The sequence below is a fragment of the Balaenoptera physalus genome (assembly GCF_965194825.1).
Source record: "Balaenoptera physalus genome assembly, chromosome: 8".
Taxonomy (NCBI): domain Eukaryota; kingdom Metazoa; phylum Chordata; class Mammalia; order Artiodactyla; family Balaenopteridae; genus Balaenoptera; species Balaenoptera physalus.
This window is the reverse complement of record NC_138887.1, coordinates 19,428,938-19,446,719: the sequence shown is the minus strand read 5'-3', so window position 1 is coordinate 19,446,719 and position 17,782 is coordinate 19,428,938. Positions and strand designations below refer to the sequence as shown.

At 37.0% G+C, this 17,782-nt stretch overlaps 1 protein-coding gene and 1 long non-coding RNA gene across 4 annotated transcripts in view; one reads left to right on the top strand and one right to left on the bottom strand.

The window, feature by feature from the left end:
* LOC309666314 overlaps positions 1-17,782 on the top strand; it is a 1,163,838-nt gene that overhangs the window by 15,430 nt on the left and 1,130,626 nt on the right. The gene's annotated exons all lie outside the window — the stretch shown is intronic.
* The window catches only part of RELN (reelin), a 528,909-nt gene that overhangs the window by 270,291 nt on the left and 240,836 nt on the right, over positions 1-17,782 (bottom strand). For all 3 annotated transcript variants that reach the window (XM_082473379.1, XM_082473378.1, XM_082473380.1), the window contains exon 5: positions 173-205. In XM_082473379.1, coding sequence (XP_082329505.1) covers positions 173-205 — 33 coding nt within the window. The remainder of the gene's footprint in view (positions 1-172; positions 206-17,782) is intronic.

The following is a 17,782-nucleotide window of genomic DNA, read 5'->3' as shown; positions in this document are numbered from 1 at the left end:
GAGGTCCCGGGTTCAAGCATAATCTGGACCTGAGTCTGATTTCAGTGAATGATCAGCGAATCAGAGAGGGCAGAGAGTTTCCTCACCTCTGTATCACCTGCTCACATGGCAGAGGAGTGAAACAAGTAGATCTAGTACTAGGGTCAGTGACATCGGGGTCTCAAACACTTACCTAGATGCGGGTGCATAGTGGTCTCTGTTGGAGCTGGACCGAGAGAGAAAAAGGGAAAGGTGATTGATTAGCAACAAGAGCAAAATCCATTAATAAATAATCACAAACACAGTTACAAAACTTAGTCATACTAAACAAATTAAATGGCTAGATAGAACCTTTTTAGAGGAGTAAGAAGAAAATGCCAATTAACATCCTAAAATAAGACGGCCAACTCACTATTCATTATATTTAAAAGTCAAAGTGAAAAGCAGAACCCCTTACATACAGGGCAGTTATTTATTATGCAAGTTTAGTCAGGTATCCCTTGAAACACACAATATAAATGTGATGTGAGTACCCATTACATGCCATGGGCTGTTGTGGGTGTGAGGTATAGAGACAAAAAGCACCATCCTTGCCCTCAAAGAGCTTACCATCTGGTGGAGACAACTACAGTATAGTGTAATAAGTGCTATGGGAGAGTGTTCAGAGGTCCTGGGGTGAAAAGGGGGACAAGGGAGGGATACTAATTCCAGGCTGCCCAGGAGAAGAGGGTTGTCAGGAGAGGCTGCTGAGTCTTGAAAGACTAGCAGGAGGAAGATAGGTGGGGGTAAGGGAGGGGAGATGTGCTTCTTTCTGGAGTGAAAGTGAAATGGCATTGAGAGGTAAGAGAGAATGGCCTTTTACAAGAACCACAACAATTTCAGCATGACTAGAAGGAAGTTTAAGAGGAGGGGGTGGAAAAGTGAAGTTGGTAAGATTGGGAGGCCAAGATCATGGAACTGAATGTTAAGGAATTTGGATTTTACCATGGAAGCATGATGATCTCCTGAACATTTATCAGCAAAGGAGTGCGTGTTCAAATATGCATTTTACAAAAGGGCACTCTGATAAGAGTGAGGAAATAAGGGACACTGGCCAATTAATACTTTGGTTATGTTTTTTTCTCAAAGGACTTCCAAATCTATGATGAAATATTGTCAATCACTATCTAAAAATTAGAACTTAAAATCTTTTACATTCATTAAAGAAGAACTTCAGCTGGATATTAAAAAAATTAGTTTCTATCACGATGGTCAGTGCTTCAGTTATGTTAGATGAAAAATCCAGACTTAAGAGCATTTTAAAACTAGACACTGATGTTTGTCTTACTGCTGCATACCAACATATTATATATATTGAAAATACTTCTGCTCAGTTTTATGAAGTAGATTCTGTGGAAAGTGTCATAGATACAGTTGTTAGAATACACATGCAAATGCTCTGAATCATCACTAGTTTACAGAAATCAAGAAAAAAAAAAAAACCCAGAAGAAAAATTTAATGATTTTGTGTTTTACGCCAAAGGTTATTGGTTATGAGGAGTTTTAGAAAGATTCACTGAACTGTTAACTCTAAGATTTTTTTGAATCAAAAGGAATAATTGCCAATTATCCAATAACCAATGACAAAAACAAGGCACACGGATGCACGTTCCCTCACTAATATCACACTACATATGAGTGAACTGAACTTGAAGCCTCAAGGAAAGCAAGAGTTTACTTGCAAGGTAGTTGGAAAACTTAAGAGAATTCATGTTGAAATTGAAACCTCCAACATACAAATAAATAATAATCTTACATATTTTCCTAATATGATCAATATGCAGATTTTAATTGCAATTGACAATTTTCTAAATTGTCTGCAAAAACTCCAAAAATATTTGAAGAATTTCTTGTTGATATTAATAATTTTGGAGTTGCTTTTCAACTTAGGTAATATCCCTGTGAATCCCATGTTAATACTAGGCTGACACAAGAGTAAATGAATTTACTTGGACAGACATAGTTTTCAAACTGACATGTTTTTGTACCTAAGTTAAATCAGCTCTTCTGAAAAAAGATGGACAAATCTTGTTAATGTGGGTGTGGATATTAAAGGAAAATAATTTTTTTATATTTGACTCAGTTATTGGAAGACCTTTAAGTAGGTATGGAATACTTTGATATGTGAATCCAGTTTTCAAAGGTAAAATTTACAAAATCTTAATACAGGGCTCTCCTGGTGGCGCAGTGGTTAAGAATCCGCCTGCCAATGCAGGGGACATGGGTTCGAGCCCTGGTCCGGGAAGATCCCACATGCCATGGAGCAACTAAGCCTGTGCACCACAACTACTGAGCCTGTGCTCTAGAGCCCGTGAGCCACAACTATGGAGCCCACTTGCCACAATTACTGAAGCCCGCATGCCTAGAGGCCGTGCTCTGCAACAAGAGAAGCCACCACAATAAGAAGCCCACACAACACAACCAAGAGTAGTCCCTGCTCGCTGCAACTAGAGAAAGCCCTCGCGCAGCAATTAAGACCCAACACAACCATAAATAAATTTATTTATTTATTTTATTTTTTTAAAAGATCTTAATACAGACCAAGTATTCCAATACTTAAGATGTGCTGTAACACTACCATATGTAAAATAAACAACAAGGTCCTACTGTATAGCACAGGGAACTATAGTCAGTATCCTGTAATAACTTATAATGGAAAATAATCTGAAAAAGAGTGTGTATGTATATATATGTGTGTGTGTGTGTGTATATATATATATGGAACTGAATCACTGTTGTACACCAGAAACTAATACAACTTTGTAAATCAACTATACTTCAATTAAAAAATGTGCTTTAACTGTAAAATACAGACCAGATTTCAGATAATTAGTACAAAACTGTAAAATATCTCAATTTTATATTGATTATATTATATTGAAATACTTAGTATTTATAGAGTCTGTGTGAATTAAACTGCATTATTAAACTTACCTTTTTTTTGGTTTCATTTTTTAAATGTGGCTTCTAGAATATTTAAAATTACACCTGTGGCTCACATTATACTTCTATTGGACAGTTCCAAGCAAGAGCTAGGAGGGATATCTGTACTGTTCATCAATTAAGGAAGCATTATCACACAGGAGGTGGTGAAGTCATGGAAGCAGACCAGCATGTCACTCAGAGAGAGCATAGGGAAAAAAAAAAAAAAAAGAGTGAAATGAAGAGGTAAATGTGCATTTCAGGGACTGGTAGAATAGGAGCTAGCAAAGGAGACCAAGAAGGAGTGCATTTCATTACAGATATAAGGAAAAGAGAGAGTTTTAAGAGAGAAGAGGGTTAAAGGAGAGGCCAAAATAATCCTAATAAAGCTGGTATCTACTGAGAACATCCTGTTACCAAGTCACAGTGTTAAGCAGGGTCTGTAGATGAACCCAGGGAATTTGGCCTCAGTGGCAACACTCTCAACTACTGTACAAACTACTTTTTCAAGAAGGTTCACTGCAAAGACAAGAAATGAGATTTTATAGCACCTAACAAGGGACTTGGACCAAAGGGATGTTTTGTTTGCTGTGTTTCTTAGGATATCATAGTTTGCTGTGTTTCTTAGGATACCATATCATTTTACCATGTCCAATATTAACTACCTTACCAAAGGGGGTCTCTGTATTCATGGGATAAATTGTTAAGATGGGCAGGAAATAACACTGATATTTGTAAAATATGTAACTTGAAAAAAACTGGGAAATAAGTTAGTTAAATTAAGTATAAAATTTATGGCAATTATCAGAAATATTTTCTAGTCCGTACAATGGGTAGATAAGTGTAACAAAATGTCTGCAGAGGCAACAATTAAATTACCTACTTGACTTTAAATGACTCTGGTGACTAAGGCCTGGAGGCAATAAAGAGAATATTATGTTTTAGTGTACTTTAATCTAAGGAGTCTACCCAAATTGATATGTCCCTTTCCGAAATTTTGGCACATGGCATCTTTCACTGAACCACCTCCAATCTAATCATCAGGGAGGGGCCATTTAGAAACGACCCTCTGAATCAGAATCTCTGAGAATGGAAACTCAGAATTTGTATTTTTAAAAACCTCCTCAGCTGATTCTGATAAAAAACCAGCTTCATAAACTATTGTCTTTATCTCCATAAGGTTAACAGCTGATTTTTCAGCAGAAACTCTACAAGCCAGAAGGGAGTGGCAAGACATATTTAAAGTGATGAAAGGGAAAAACCTACAACCAAGATTATTCTGCCCAGCAAGGATCTCATTCAGATTCGATGGAGAAATCAAAAGCTATACAGACAAGCAAAAGCTATGAGAATTCAGCACCACCAAAACAGCTTTAAAACAAATGCTAAAGGAACTTCTCTAAGCGGGATACAAAAGAGAAGAAAAAGATCCACAAAAACAAACCCAAATCAATTAAGAAAATGATAATAAGAACATACATATTGATAATCACTTTGAATGCAAAGGGATTAAATGCACCAACCAAAAGACACAGACTGGATGAATGGATACAAGAACAAGACCCTTATATATGCTGTCTACAAGAGACCCACTTCAGACCTAGGGACACATACAGACTGAAGGTGAGGGGATGGAAAAAGGTATTCCACGCAAATGGAAATAACAAGAAAGCTGGAGTAGCAATACTCATATCAGATAAAATAGACTTTAAAATAAAGACTGTTACAAGAGATAAGGAAGGACACTACATAATGATCAAGAGACTGATCCAAGAGAAAACATAACAATTGCAAATATTTACGCACCCAACATAGAAGCACCTCAATACATAAAGCAAATGCTAACAGCCATAAAAGGAGAAATCGACAGTAACACAATAATAGTGGGGGACTTTAACACCCCACTTACACCAGTAGACAGATCATCCAGACAGAAAATAAATAAGGAAACACAAGCTTTAAATGACACAATAGACCAGATAGACTTAATTGATATTTTTAGGCCATTCCACCTGAAAGCGAAGAATACACTTTCTTCTCAAGTGCACACGGAACGTTCTCCAGAATAGATCATATTTTGGGTCACAAATCAAACCTTGGAAAATTTAAGAAAACTGAAATCGTATCAAGCATCTTTTCTGACCACAACACTATGAGATTAGAAATCAATTACAGGGAAAAAACAGTAAAAAACACAAATACATGGAGGCTAAACAGTGCGCTGCAAAATAACCAAGAGATCACTGAAGAAATCAAAGAGAAAATCAAAAAATACCTAGAAACAAATGACAATGATACAATGACGATCCAAAACCTATGGGATGCAGCAAAAGCAGTTCTAAGAGGGAAGTTCATAGCAATTGAAGCTCACCTCAAGAAACAAGAAAAACCTCAAATAAACAATCTAAGGTTACACCTAAAGCAACTAAAAAAAGAAGAAAAAAGAAAACCCAAAATAAGTAGAAGGGAAGAAATCATAAAGATCAGAGCAGAAATAAATGAAATAGAAGCAAAGAAGACAATAGCAAAGATCAATAAAACTAAAAGCTGGTTCTTTAAGAAGATAAACAAAATTGATAAACCTTTAGCCAGACTCATCAAGAAAAAAAGGGAGAGGACGCAAATCAATAGAATTACACATGAAAAAGGAGAGATTACAACTGACACCATAGAAATACAAAAAGATCATAAGAGACTACTACAAGCAACTATATGCCAATAAAATGGACAACCTGAAAGAAATGGAAAAATTCTTGGAAAAGCACAACCTTCCAAGATTGAACCAGGAAGAATTAGAAAATATAAACAGATCAATCACAGGTAATGAAATTGAAACTATAATTAAAAGTCTTCCAACAAACAGAAGTCCAGGACCAGATGGCTTCACAGGCGAATTCTATCAAACATTTAGAGAAGAGTTAATACCTATCCTTCTCAAAGTCTTCCAAAAAATTGCGGAGGGAGGAACACTCCCAAACTCGTTCTACGAGGCCACCATCAGATACCAAAAGCAGACAAAGATATCACAAAAAAAGAAAATTATAGACCAATATCACTGATGAATATAGACACAAAACTCTTCAACAAAATACTAGCAAACAGAATCCAACAACACATTAAAAGGATCATACACCATGATCAAGTGGGATTTATCCCAGGGATGCAAGGATTCTTCAATATATGCAAAACAATCAATATGATAAACCATATTAACAAATTAAAGAATAAAAACCATATGATCATCTCAATAGATGCAGGAAAAGCTTTGAACAAAGTTCAACACATATTTATGATAAAAACTCTCCAGAAAGTGGGCATAGAGGGAACCTACCTCAACTTAAAAAAACCGTATACAACAAACCCATGGCAAACATCATTCTCAATGGTGAAAAACTGAAAGCATTTCCTCTAAGATCAGGAAAAAGACAAGGATGTCCACTCTCGCCACTATTATTTAACATAGTATTGGAAGTGCTAGCCACAGCAATCAGAGAAGAAAAAGAAATAAAAGGAATACAAATTGGAAAAGAAGTAGTAAAACTCTCACTGTTTGCCAATGACATCATACTTTACATAGAAAATCCTAAAGATGCCACCAGGAAAGTACTAGATCTAATCAATGAATTTGGTAAGGTTGCAGGATACAAAATTAATGCACAGAAATCTCTTGCATTCCTATACTCTAACAACGAAAGATCAGAAAGAAAAATTAAGGCAACAATCCCATTTACCATCGCAACAAAAAGAATCAAATACCTAGGAATAACCCTACATAAGGAGGCAAAAGACCTGTACTCAGAAAACTATAAAACACTGATGAGGGGCTTCCCTGGCGGCGCAGTGGTTGAGAATCTGCCTGCCAATGCAGGGGACACGGGTTCGAGCTCTGGTCTGGGAGGATCCCACATGCCGCGGAGCAACTGGGCCCGTGAGCCACAATTACTGAGCCTGCGTGTCTGGAGCCTGTGCTCCGCAACAAGAGAGGCCGCGACAGTGAGAGGCCCGCGCACCGCGATGAAGAGCGGCCCCCGCTTGCCACAACTAGAGAAAGCCCTCGCACAGAAACGAAGACCCAACACAGCCAAAAATAAATAAATAAATAAATAAATAAATAAATTTAAAAAAAAAAGAAAAAAAACACTGATGAAAGAAATCAAAGATAACATAAACAGATGGAGAGATATACCATGCTCCTGGATTGGAAGAATCAATATTGTGAAAATTACTATACTACCCAAAGCAATCTACAGGTTCAATGTAATCCCTATCAAATTACCAATGGCATTTTTCGCAGAACTAGAACAAGAAATATTACAATTAGTATGGAAACACAAAACACCCCAAAGAGCCAAAGCAATCTTGAGAAAGAAAAATGAAGCTGGAGGAATCGGGCTCCCTGACTTCAGACTATACTACAAAGCTACAGTAATCAAGTCAGTATGGTACTGGCACAAAAACAGAAATATAGATCAATGGAACAAGATAGAAAGCCCAGAGATAAACCCACGCACATATGGTCACCTTATCTTTGATAAAGGAGGCAAGAATATACAATGGAGAAAAGGCAGCCTCTCCAATAAGTGGTGCTGGAAAAAATGGACAGCTACACGTAAAAGAATGAAATTAGAACACACCCTAATACCGTACACAAAAATAAACTCAAAATGGATTAAAGACCTAAATGTAAGGCCAGGTACTATAAAACTCTTCAAGGAAAACATAGGCAGAACACTCTCTGACATAAATCACAGCAAGGGATTTGACCCACCTCCTAGAGTAAGGGAAATAAAAACAAAAAAAAACAAATGGGACCTAATGATACTTAAAGGTTTTGCACAGCAAGGGAAACCAAAAACAAGATGAAAAGACAACCCTCAGAATGGGAGAGAATATTTGCAAATGAAGCAACTGACAAAGGATTAATCTCCAAAATATACAAGCAGCACATGCAGCTCAATATCACAACAACAGACAACCCAGTCCAAATACGGGCAGAAGACCTAAATAGACATTTCACCAAAGAAGACAAACAGATAGCCAAGAGGCACATGAAAAGATGCTCCACATCACTAATTATTAGAGAAACACAAAACAAAACTACAATGAGGTGTCACCTCACACCAGTCAGAATGGCCATCATCAAAAAATCTACAAACAATAAATGCTGGAGAGGGTGTGGAGAAAAGGGAACCCTCTTGCACTGTTGGTGGGAATGTAAATTGATACAGCCACTATGGAGAACAGTATGGAGGTTCCTTAAAAAACTAAAAATAGAGCTACCATACGACCCAGCAATCCCACTACTGGCATATACCCTGAGAAAACCATAATTCAAAAAGAGTCATGTACCACAATGTTCATTGCAGCTCTATTTGCAATAGCCAGGACATGGAAGCAACCTAAGTGTCCATCGACAGATGAATGTATAAAGAAGATGTGGCACATATATACAATGGAATATTACTCAGCCATAAAAAGAAACAAAATTGAGTTATTTGTAGTGAGGTGGATGGACCTAGAGTCTGTCATACAGAGTGAAGTAAGTCAGAAAGAGAAAAACAAATACCGTATGCTAACACATATATATGGAATTTTAAAAAGCAGTACGGATGAACCTAATGGCAGGGCAGGAATAAAGACGCAGATGTAGAGAACAAACTTGAGGGCACAGGGATGGGGAAGGGGAAGCTGGGATGAAGTGAGAGCATAGCACTGACGTATATACACTGCCAAATGTAAAATGGATGGCTAGTGGGAAGTTGCTGCATAGCACAGGGAGATCAGCTCGGTGCTTTGTGACGACTTGGATGGGATAGTGAGGGTGGGAGGGAGGCTCAAGAGGGAGGGGATATGGGGATATATGTATACATATAGCTGATTCACTTTGTTATACAGCAGAAACTAACACAACATTGTAAAGCATTTATACTCCAATAAAGGTGTGAAAAATAAAAACAAAACAAAAAAACCCAGTATTTTGATCACGCATTCCAGTCCTTATTTTTACAGCATGCAGAACTGCTGTTATGTGTATTAAGCATATGTCTTTTATCCCAAGAAGAAATAAGTTCCTCAAAGGCATAAAATATGCCCACTCAACACACCAGCCTCAGCTGGCAATAGATTTTCAATAAATACTTAATTGAATTGAATGCTACCTTCCTCCTTAGTTGTAATGTATTTTATGATATTTTGGAAAATAAATAACTGAAGATCCAAACCTCTGAAAAATGCCAAAATACAATGTTGTCAAAAGATCCTTCAGTATAAGTAGTCTGGGCAGCTTAAACACCCAATTAATGTCCACTTGGATTTAATTTAACTCAAGAAACTTAAATCATGTTTTCAATCACTAGTTAGGAAGACTCAGTATTTTTAAAAAATATATCCACTGTCTGAGATAACTAAACATTATTTCCTCAAAAACAGGAACACAGCACACATTAAACTTGGTGAAATGAAAAGTAGAAATTTCCTTGAAAAATATTCACACATATATGGTGTAAGTAGGGTCCAAAATCTAGTAAACTAATGGGCCTGGGAAGCTTATTTTAATCATCTCTCAGTAAGTAACTATATCAATCTAGTTTTATGCAGTATAAGAGAATTTTTTAAGCTTGTAGGAAGTTCACCATCTTTTCTACATTTATCGTGAAAAATGTACCATAGAAAAAATAGAATAAGTAGCCTGAAGAAGTATAATATAGCTCAACGTCATTTATTACACTCCCACTTGGATAGTACCTGCTTTGCCTCATACTACTGACACAGATGAATTACTAAGATCCTGAATTATGTGAATTTGGCAAAAAGGTCTTTACTCTTTCCTTTATTAAATATAAAATGCATGCGTCAGAGCAGTCCTAATTTGTCAACTTTCCAGTGCTTACCCAGTGGCATATCTCCAAGTATACCCTTCCTGCTCCATTGCCATTGAACTGACTCATCTCTCTAGTTTGCTTGAATGTTTTTATCTCAACATTTTGTTGGTCTGTTACTGATTCTCTGCCTCTCCAAGGACTCTAGCCTGCCTCCACCCCACCACCCACTTTGGTCCAATTTCACAGTTCCTTTGAATCTGAAATTGCATGACTGACACTAGCTACCGTATAAAGTTGCCAAATGGCTTAAACTGGGAAGCTTTGTTTCTAAGAATGAGAGACAACAAAAATGTTCCTGAAGAAGTAGGCTTTGGCTTTGGAGAAAATAGGATACAACACACCTTTAACAGAAGTAAAGGTTTCTTCCAAGTGTCTCTGCATTGTGATAAGAAGACCAGGTCAGACGATGACCACAGACAGACACAGGGGAGGATGCACTGGCAGTGAGGGCCCTGGTAGCTGTCAGAGGGGATTGAACTGGAGAGAGGGGAAGATAGCTTGGAGTGGTTCTGTACCCAGAGAGGTGACTGAGGGGAAGTTTCATAATATGGTCCTGATTTAGCTTCACTGGTGAGACCCATAAGACTATATATAAAGGCTGGACAGAACTTTACACTGTGAGGTACTCACTTTTTATTCTAACACCGAGCTGTTAACAAATCTGGATATGTCTAGATGCACGAAAACAATTAGTTGTACATCCTACACTATAGAAAAAATTCACTCCTGAGAAAAATACCAGGATTTCATTTTGGTTTACACAAACCATTGATTAGTTATGAAATCATTTATCTTCCCATAAATGTTGGGGCAATTCAGATTAATATGAAGTTTCTACCAATAACTTGTAAGCTCTCATAAACAATGCAACGGTTAGAGGCGAAACTTTCAGTGGTGTTTTAGAATTAAAGTACAATGATCATGGGATACCATATCTTGCAGTTGGATTTCATTGATCACTCCAAGGAGCTCCATGAGTATTGGCAATGGATAAATAAATCCAACTCATAATTCTGAATATCTATTTATTTTTACGAATCCTAGGCAAGATGACAACATCTATGTTAACAGACGACATAACATAAAGAGTAAATAGATTCATGTTTCAAAGAACTCTAGATCTCATTCAAAATATTAGCACATCTTTTTAATCTTTACCCACAAAGTTAATGTCATTGAAATCCACAAAAATTTAAAGATTACGTCCTTTGTAAAGCTTGACAACTTCAAATAACCGGACTAAATTGGAAATTGAACTTAAGTTGTATCTTGATAACTTAAGGAGTATGCCAATGTCATCAAAATGAATCAACTTAGTCAAAACCACAGATATAATATGAAATGCTAAACAGGCAAGTTAAAATGAAGATTCTACTTTGCTTAAAAAAATAAAGTAAAAGCAAGCCAACAGAATGTAAGAATCATCATGGCAATCTCACTAAAGCCTCCATGTTTTTTAAAAGCATGTTTCCAGCAAAGCATTAGGAATGAAAGCATGGCATACTCTGACTTGGTTTTAGTTGAAAAAGCCAAACACCTTTAAAACTTTAAAATTATCAACACAAATTGGTAGCAATTTTCCCAGGAAAGTATTAAAAAAATGAGGATCTATGTAATTTCATTAGTCAAATATCTCCTGAAAGCAGGTAAACAAGAAAAAAAATGGGGAAACTTTTAATGTTTTAAGCATAATACAGTCCTTTCATACTAGATAGGTAATAAATGTTCTTAAGAGTCAAAATCACTCATAACTGTGCACTAAGAATTTATTTTTCCAGATTCCTTTCAGTGTTTGTGATGGTGCCACTTAAAAGTTATTTGGGGACTTCCCTGGTGGCACAGTGGTTAAGAATCTGCCTGCCAATGCAGGGGACACGGGTTCGATCCCTGGTCTGGGAAGATCACACATGCCGCGGAGCAACTAAGCCCGTGAGCCACAACTACTGAGCCTGCGCGCCACAACTACTGAAGCCCGTGCACCCTAGAGCCTGTGAGCCACAACTACTGAGCCCACGTGCTGCAACTATTGAAGCCCATGTGCCTAGAGCCCGTGCTCCACAACAAAGAGTAGCCCCCACTCGCTGCAAATACAGAAAGCCCGCACACAGCGACGAAGACCCAACGCAGCCAAAAAAAAATTAAATTAATTAATTAATTAATTTTTTAAAAGTTATTTGTCTTCCAAATTCTGTAGTAGGACCCATCCAGGTTATTTGTTTTGGTAAAATACAAAGGTTTACATCAATAATGAATATTCTAGGTCTTTGCCTAGTCAAACATTTTCCTAGATGCTAGGGTATTATTAAATGACCTGAAATATTAGGTATATAATTTCTCTAACGTTTCATGGGCTATGTAAAGAAGACAAGAATGGATCTTTTTAATTGATAAGCTAATATAGTTGAAAATAAAAGAAACCTGAATCATTATTTTCAGAAGATACTTTAAAATTTCTTTGAAAAAATATATTCCTTGGAGAGCTTCCCTTTTACTTAGCTGTGCTATTCTTGAAATGGTTTATTAATCTCCATGAGTTATAAGAAAAAGACTGGAATTGCCTTGAATGAATACAAGAACTCATACTAATGCAAATTTGATGAAGATAATTATGCCAGGAATAGTGAATGTGAATGATTATTATGTGAAACAACTGTAAAGAGACCCCACTTACAAACAAGACAGTCAATTCACATCATAGAGATTGAGGAGGTCTAACCTGAAAAAAAGTAAATTCGGTAGCAAAGTTTTCAAAGAAAAATATGCTTCCTGGTCTCTTTAAACAAGACTATTATTTATCTGTTTAAAATACAAGTATAAAAAAAGCACGTACTGACACTTTGTTGAGTAAATGAAAAAAAGCACTCAGCCCATATATGTTAACACACCTGTGTGCTGGTGCTGGTTCTAGAGTTGGCAAGAGTTGAACTTACTAAGGAATATGTTTACTTTTTTGGAGGGTGAGATATATTTTTAAAAGCTCATTATTTTCCACTCACTGTAAATTAATCTGACCTTCACTACAGTATGAAAATAACCAGTAATCAACCCCTTTCCAAACTTTTAAACACAACTAATGTTAAATATCTATTGTTTGGCACTAGATAGAGTTACTCCGTCAATACTGCCTTTCATTTACTAAATATATTTTCTCTATTATCTCCAATTATTTGGAGAATCTCACAGATTATAATAATTTGTCCTTATGACACTAGCAACAGAGCACTTGCTGAACTTTGCAGATATTCAAATTCAATGGAAGATCAGAAAACTTCTGTAAACTTCAACAGGAAGCAAATGATTTCATTTGGGTCTTAGAGCTCACAGCCATGCTTTTCTTAATTGCATTCTAACAGGTTAAATCTTTGGGCGTTTTTAGAAAATATCACAAGCATGGATCATTACATGGTTTCTCAGTATTAAATTGAAGCAGAAGTTCTTCCTATCATCAATTCAATTTGTCCAAGAGACAAATTACATGCCGAAAGTAAAGAAAAGCTTCATTTCTTAAAAAGCATTTCTGTGTTTATGCTCTTTCAAAGGTTGAGGTCACCAGCATCTCATGAGGTCACAGCAACCTAAAATAAGCAAAAGAATGGGGTCGTGTTTAACTCCTCCAAAGGCTGTTCTTTTAACAAAAGTGTTTTTCTTTCAAATGGCTTATTTTGGAGGAAACTTTTGAGAAATCACGTGACTCCAAAATATATTTTGGCCAATTTGTTCAATGAATTATTCACTGCGAAGGATGGAGATTTCAATATGCTGGGCTGAAAAAGAAAGGAATGTCTGGAAACAAACTGAGGGAGTGGTTAATGAGCTTTGCGTGAATATTATTGATTATTTTTTTAAAAAGCCTTTGAGTCAGGCAAGCACTAAATGGCTGATGATAGGCATTTCTTACAAATATAGGTATTATGTTATGGGAACTATAGCTCCTGAATCATTTTAGAATTCAAAGGCCCTAGGTAGTTTTGCCTCAGGTATCTCTTCACCTAATTTGAAATTCAAATGTATGAAACTTCCAAAGCTAAATATGACAAATTAGACACAGTCTGTGAAGTTACCATTTAATGAGCTATGAACCTAGACTTTCATCTCCCCAGGAATAATTTCTTTATTACTCTTTGTATTTTATTGCAATAAAGCACCATTTGACCTTCAAGTATGATAATTAAGCTTCCAAAAATGTTATAAATTTAGAGTGAGAATAGTTTTCCCTGTGTTCAGGAATATACTTATGATCAGTATAAAAGATTACTTAATATTTAAAGACAGCTAAATTATACACAGAACCAGCAATATTAGAAAGCATTTTTCTCTTCCCTTCCTCTCCTATATCCCATCTCAATTTGAATTGTGTCTCATAGCAACTTATCATCACTAATATTCTAAAATATATGGAATAGGTGCAAAACTAAAATATATCTTTATAACCTACAACTGGGGGAACAGAGAACTCTTTCAGGTAAGACTTATTCTACTAGGAGCTGTCAATAATGAGATCTTAAACACTAGAACTTGTGACTCATTGTCTTGCCATGCTCGTGCCTTCACCTTTTCTAGGGGAGATATTCATATATTTTTTCAAAACTTTGCCTATGTTATGAATAAAATCTTAAGTGAAAAATAAGAATGTAAAACAATATATCATCTGAATTGTTTGTGAAGAGATGGAGATGATATATTCAAGATGAACTTGAAGAGATGAAGTTCATAGACGGGGCAGAGGAGAGGAAGTGCAGCTATAAACTGACCTGTAGCCTGAGCATATATGGCCTTTAAATAGCTTTCAGAGGTGGGAAGAAAAATCATTAGGATCATCATCATCACCAAATAATAAAAATAATAACAACAACAGCAATATTAATACTACTACTAAGAAGAACAGGAACAAGAAGAAACCTTGTTGCTAATGTTAGCAGAAATTTGTTAGAGGTCTACCAATATATCTATTCTCCCCTTCTTTATTCTCACTGGACTGTGGCCCCCAGTTAGAGGTATATTTCTCAGTATCCCCTGCAGCTCCTGAGACAAAGGAATCAAGTTCTGCCCATAGGGAGGTGAGCAGAAGTGACCTGGGTCACTTTCAGAGCTGGGTCATGCCCTTTAAAGGAACGGGCATGATTCCTGGCCCTCTACCCTTCCTGCTACGAGGACATGTGGCCCCTAGATATGGAAGCTCTGTGCTGTACACAGTACAGTCACTCCGCCAGCCCTGGACCATCTACCTCCAGACTGGTTTATGACTGAGAAATAAACACACTTCTAGCCATTTAAGCCACCTGCAGTTTGAGGCACATGCCAAAGAAGCTTAGTCTATATTCTAAGTAAAAGAGTTATTTCTTGTGGGCTGGGGAATGGGTCCCTATTGGGGAAGGGTATCCTCTCTATCTCAGTCATAATCCTAAAGGCCAGAGTGTAATTTAGAGCTGATAAGACTGTGAGTTCCTGTGAATAGAGACTTCAATTTGTATATCTCTGCTCCCCCATGCCTAGCACAATGTCTGGCACACAGCTGCTCCAAAAATGTTAGTTGATTGGTGACTGATAACATCAGTAAGATATTATTGCTAAAACCATTGCTGCTAGAAAATTCTAATGTTCTCCTCTGTTCCCTCCCCTCTTAGTTACTTGTACATATGTTATCATCTTCATTTTACCTTTTCACTTTCCTTTATGTACTTAAGGATAAACTGTACAATTCGCCTTGTTCTAAAATAGATGTAAGGCAGCTAACAAAGAAAGGCAATCGAGCAAGACAATAACGTGGGAAAAGAGGATAACAAATCAGGGTCGGAAAAATATATCCAGTGGAGATAAATATGCAAGGTGCATGCTCTGACATTTTAAGTTTGGTTCTGAAGCTCTAAAGTTACAGAAACTGAAGAGTTTAAAACATGAAAAGCACACATATTGCTCAGGAGAAGCGTGGTTATTTCAGATGCAGAGACTTAAGAGAAGCTTCTCCTGCGGTTTCTTACAAAGGGGACACTGAGCAGTGCAATGAACATCATTTAAAATAACATCCATCCAACTGTGAATTTTATAGGGCTCTTCCTAATAGAGTCCATCAAAGCAAAAGGAGTGCATAATGTTTAAGTATGATTGTAAAAACAGTTATGTAGATAAAGGAGGTGAAGGTTGGCTGGCAATTAAAGAAACAATATTGGGTTGGCCAAAAAGTGCCTGCGGTTTTTAAGTAAAAATAAAAGACACATTTTTCATTTTCCCCAAGAACTTTATTGAACAACGTATTCACCATTTTGTTCCACTACCTTCTGTCATTTTTCAGGCAACTTCATAATTCCATCGTCCCAAAACTTTTTATCTTTTTGAGCAAAGAACTGTTCCAGGTGCCTTTTACAGTCTTCCAGGGAATTGAAATTTTTTTCCATTAAGAGAATTTTGTAAAGACCGAAATAAATGGAAATCAGAAGGTGCAATGTCTAGTGACTACAGGGGATGAGTCAGACCTTCCCAGCCAAGCTGTAACAGTTTTTGCCTTGTCATCAAAGAAACATTCAGTCTTGCGTTGTCCTGATGGAAGATTATGCATTTTCTGTTGACTAATTCTGGATGCTTTTTGTCGAGTGTTGCTTTCATTTGGTCTAATTGGGAGCAGTACTTGTTGGAATTAATCGTCTTGTTTTCCAGAAGGAGCTCATAATAGAGGACTCCCTTCCAATCCCACCATACACACAACATCACCTTCTTTGGATGACGACCAGCCTTTGGTGTGGTTGGTGGCGGTTCGTTTCACTTGCCTCACGATCTCTCCCGTTCCACATTATTGTACAGTATCCACTTTTCATCGCCCATCGCGATTTGTTTTAAAAATGGAACATTTTCGTTACGTGTAAGTAGAGAATCGCAGGCAGAAATATGGTCAAGAAGGTGTTTTTCGCTTAAATTATGTGGAACCCAAACATCAAAGTGATGAACATAACCAAGCTGGTGCCGATTTTCAGTGCTTGATTTGGAATATTTTGAGGATGTCGGCTGTCTCCCACGTGGTATAAGGTTGATTGCTCTCAATTAATGTCTCAGTTTGATCGCTATCAACGTCAACTGGTCTACCCGACCATGGAGCATTGTCCAGCAAGAAATTTACAGCACGAAACTTCACAAACCACTTTTGACACGTTCGATCAGTCACAGCGCCTTCTCCATACACTGCACAAATCTTTTTTTGCGTTTCAGTTGCATTTTTACCTTTCTTGAAATAATAAAGCATCATATGCTGAAAATGTTTTCTTCCATCTTCAATATTAAAATGGCTACACAAAAATTCATCAATTTTGATGTTTTTAAAATGCACGCTGATATGACAGCTGTCACACACAATCTAACAAAATTGCTTCGAATGAAGTTAAAGACAACTAAGTGCTACCAGAGCCATCTTACAGAAAAAAAAGAACGAACCTTTTGGCCAACCCAATAGTAATTAGACAATTTGTGATAGGTTTACCTGCTCTATATGGTTCATCCATTCCTTCAACTAATAGTTGAGTACCTACTAAGTGCCAGACACTGCCAGATTCTGGGAATGTAAAAATGATCCAGTATCTGCTTGATCAAGGGTTTCAAAGGGCAGGAGGAAATACATGTAGAAGTTAACACATGACAATGCAATAAGATAAACTAACTTCAATTTGTAAGTATAAGGTGGATTAGGGTTAAAAATACAAATGATGGAGGAGGAGAGATTTGAACTGGATCTTTAAGGATGAGTGCAACTTCATCAGTAATATGGAGAAGGAGGTAATGTGGAGTGTATTCCAGGGAAAGAAACTGGCATATATATAAGCTACAGAGATAGGGGACAGGACAGCATGTTTGATGAAGTCAGTGCTTTTTACGGCTGAAGTAGAGAGTTTGGTATTAGGTGAGGGTGGGGAGTATGGAGAGAGCCTACATGCAATGAGGTTGGAGAGAGAGGCAGGGTCAGATCATGGAGGGCCTTG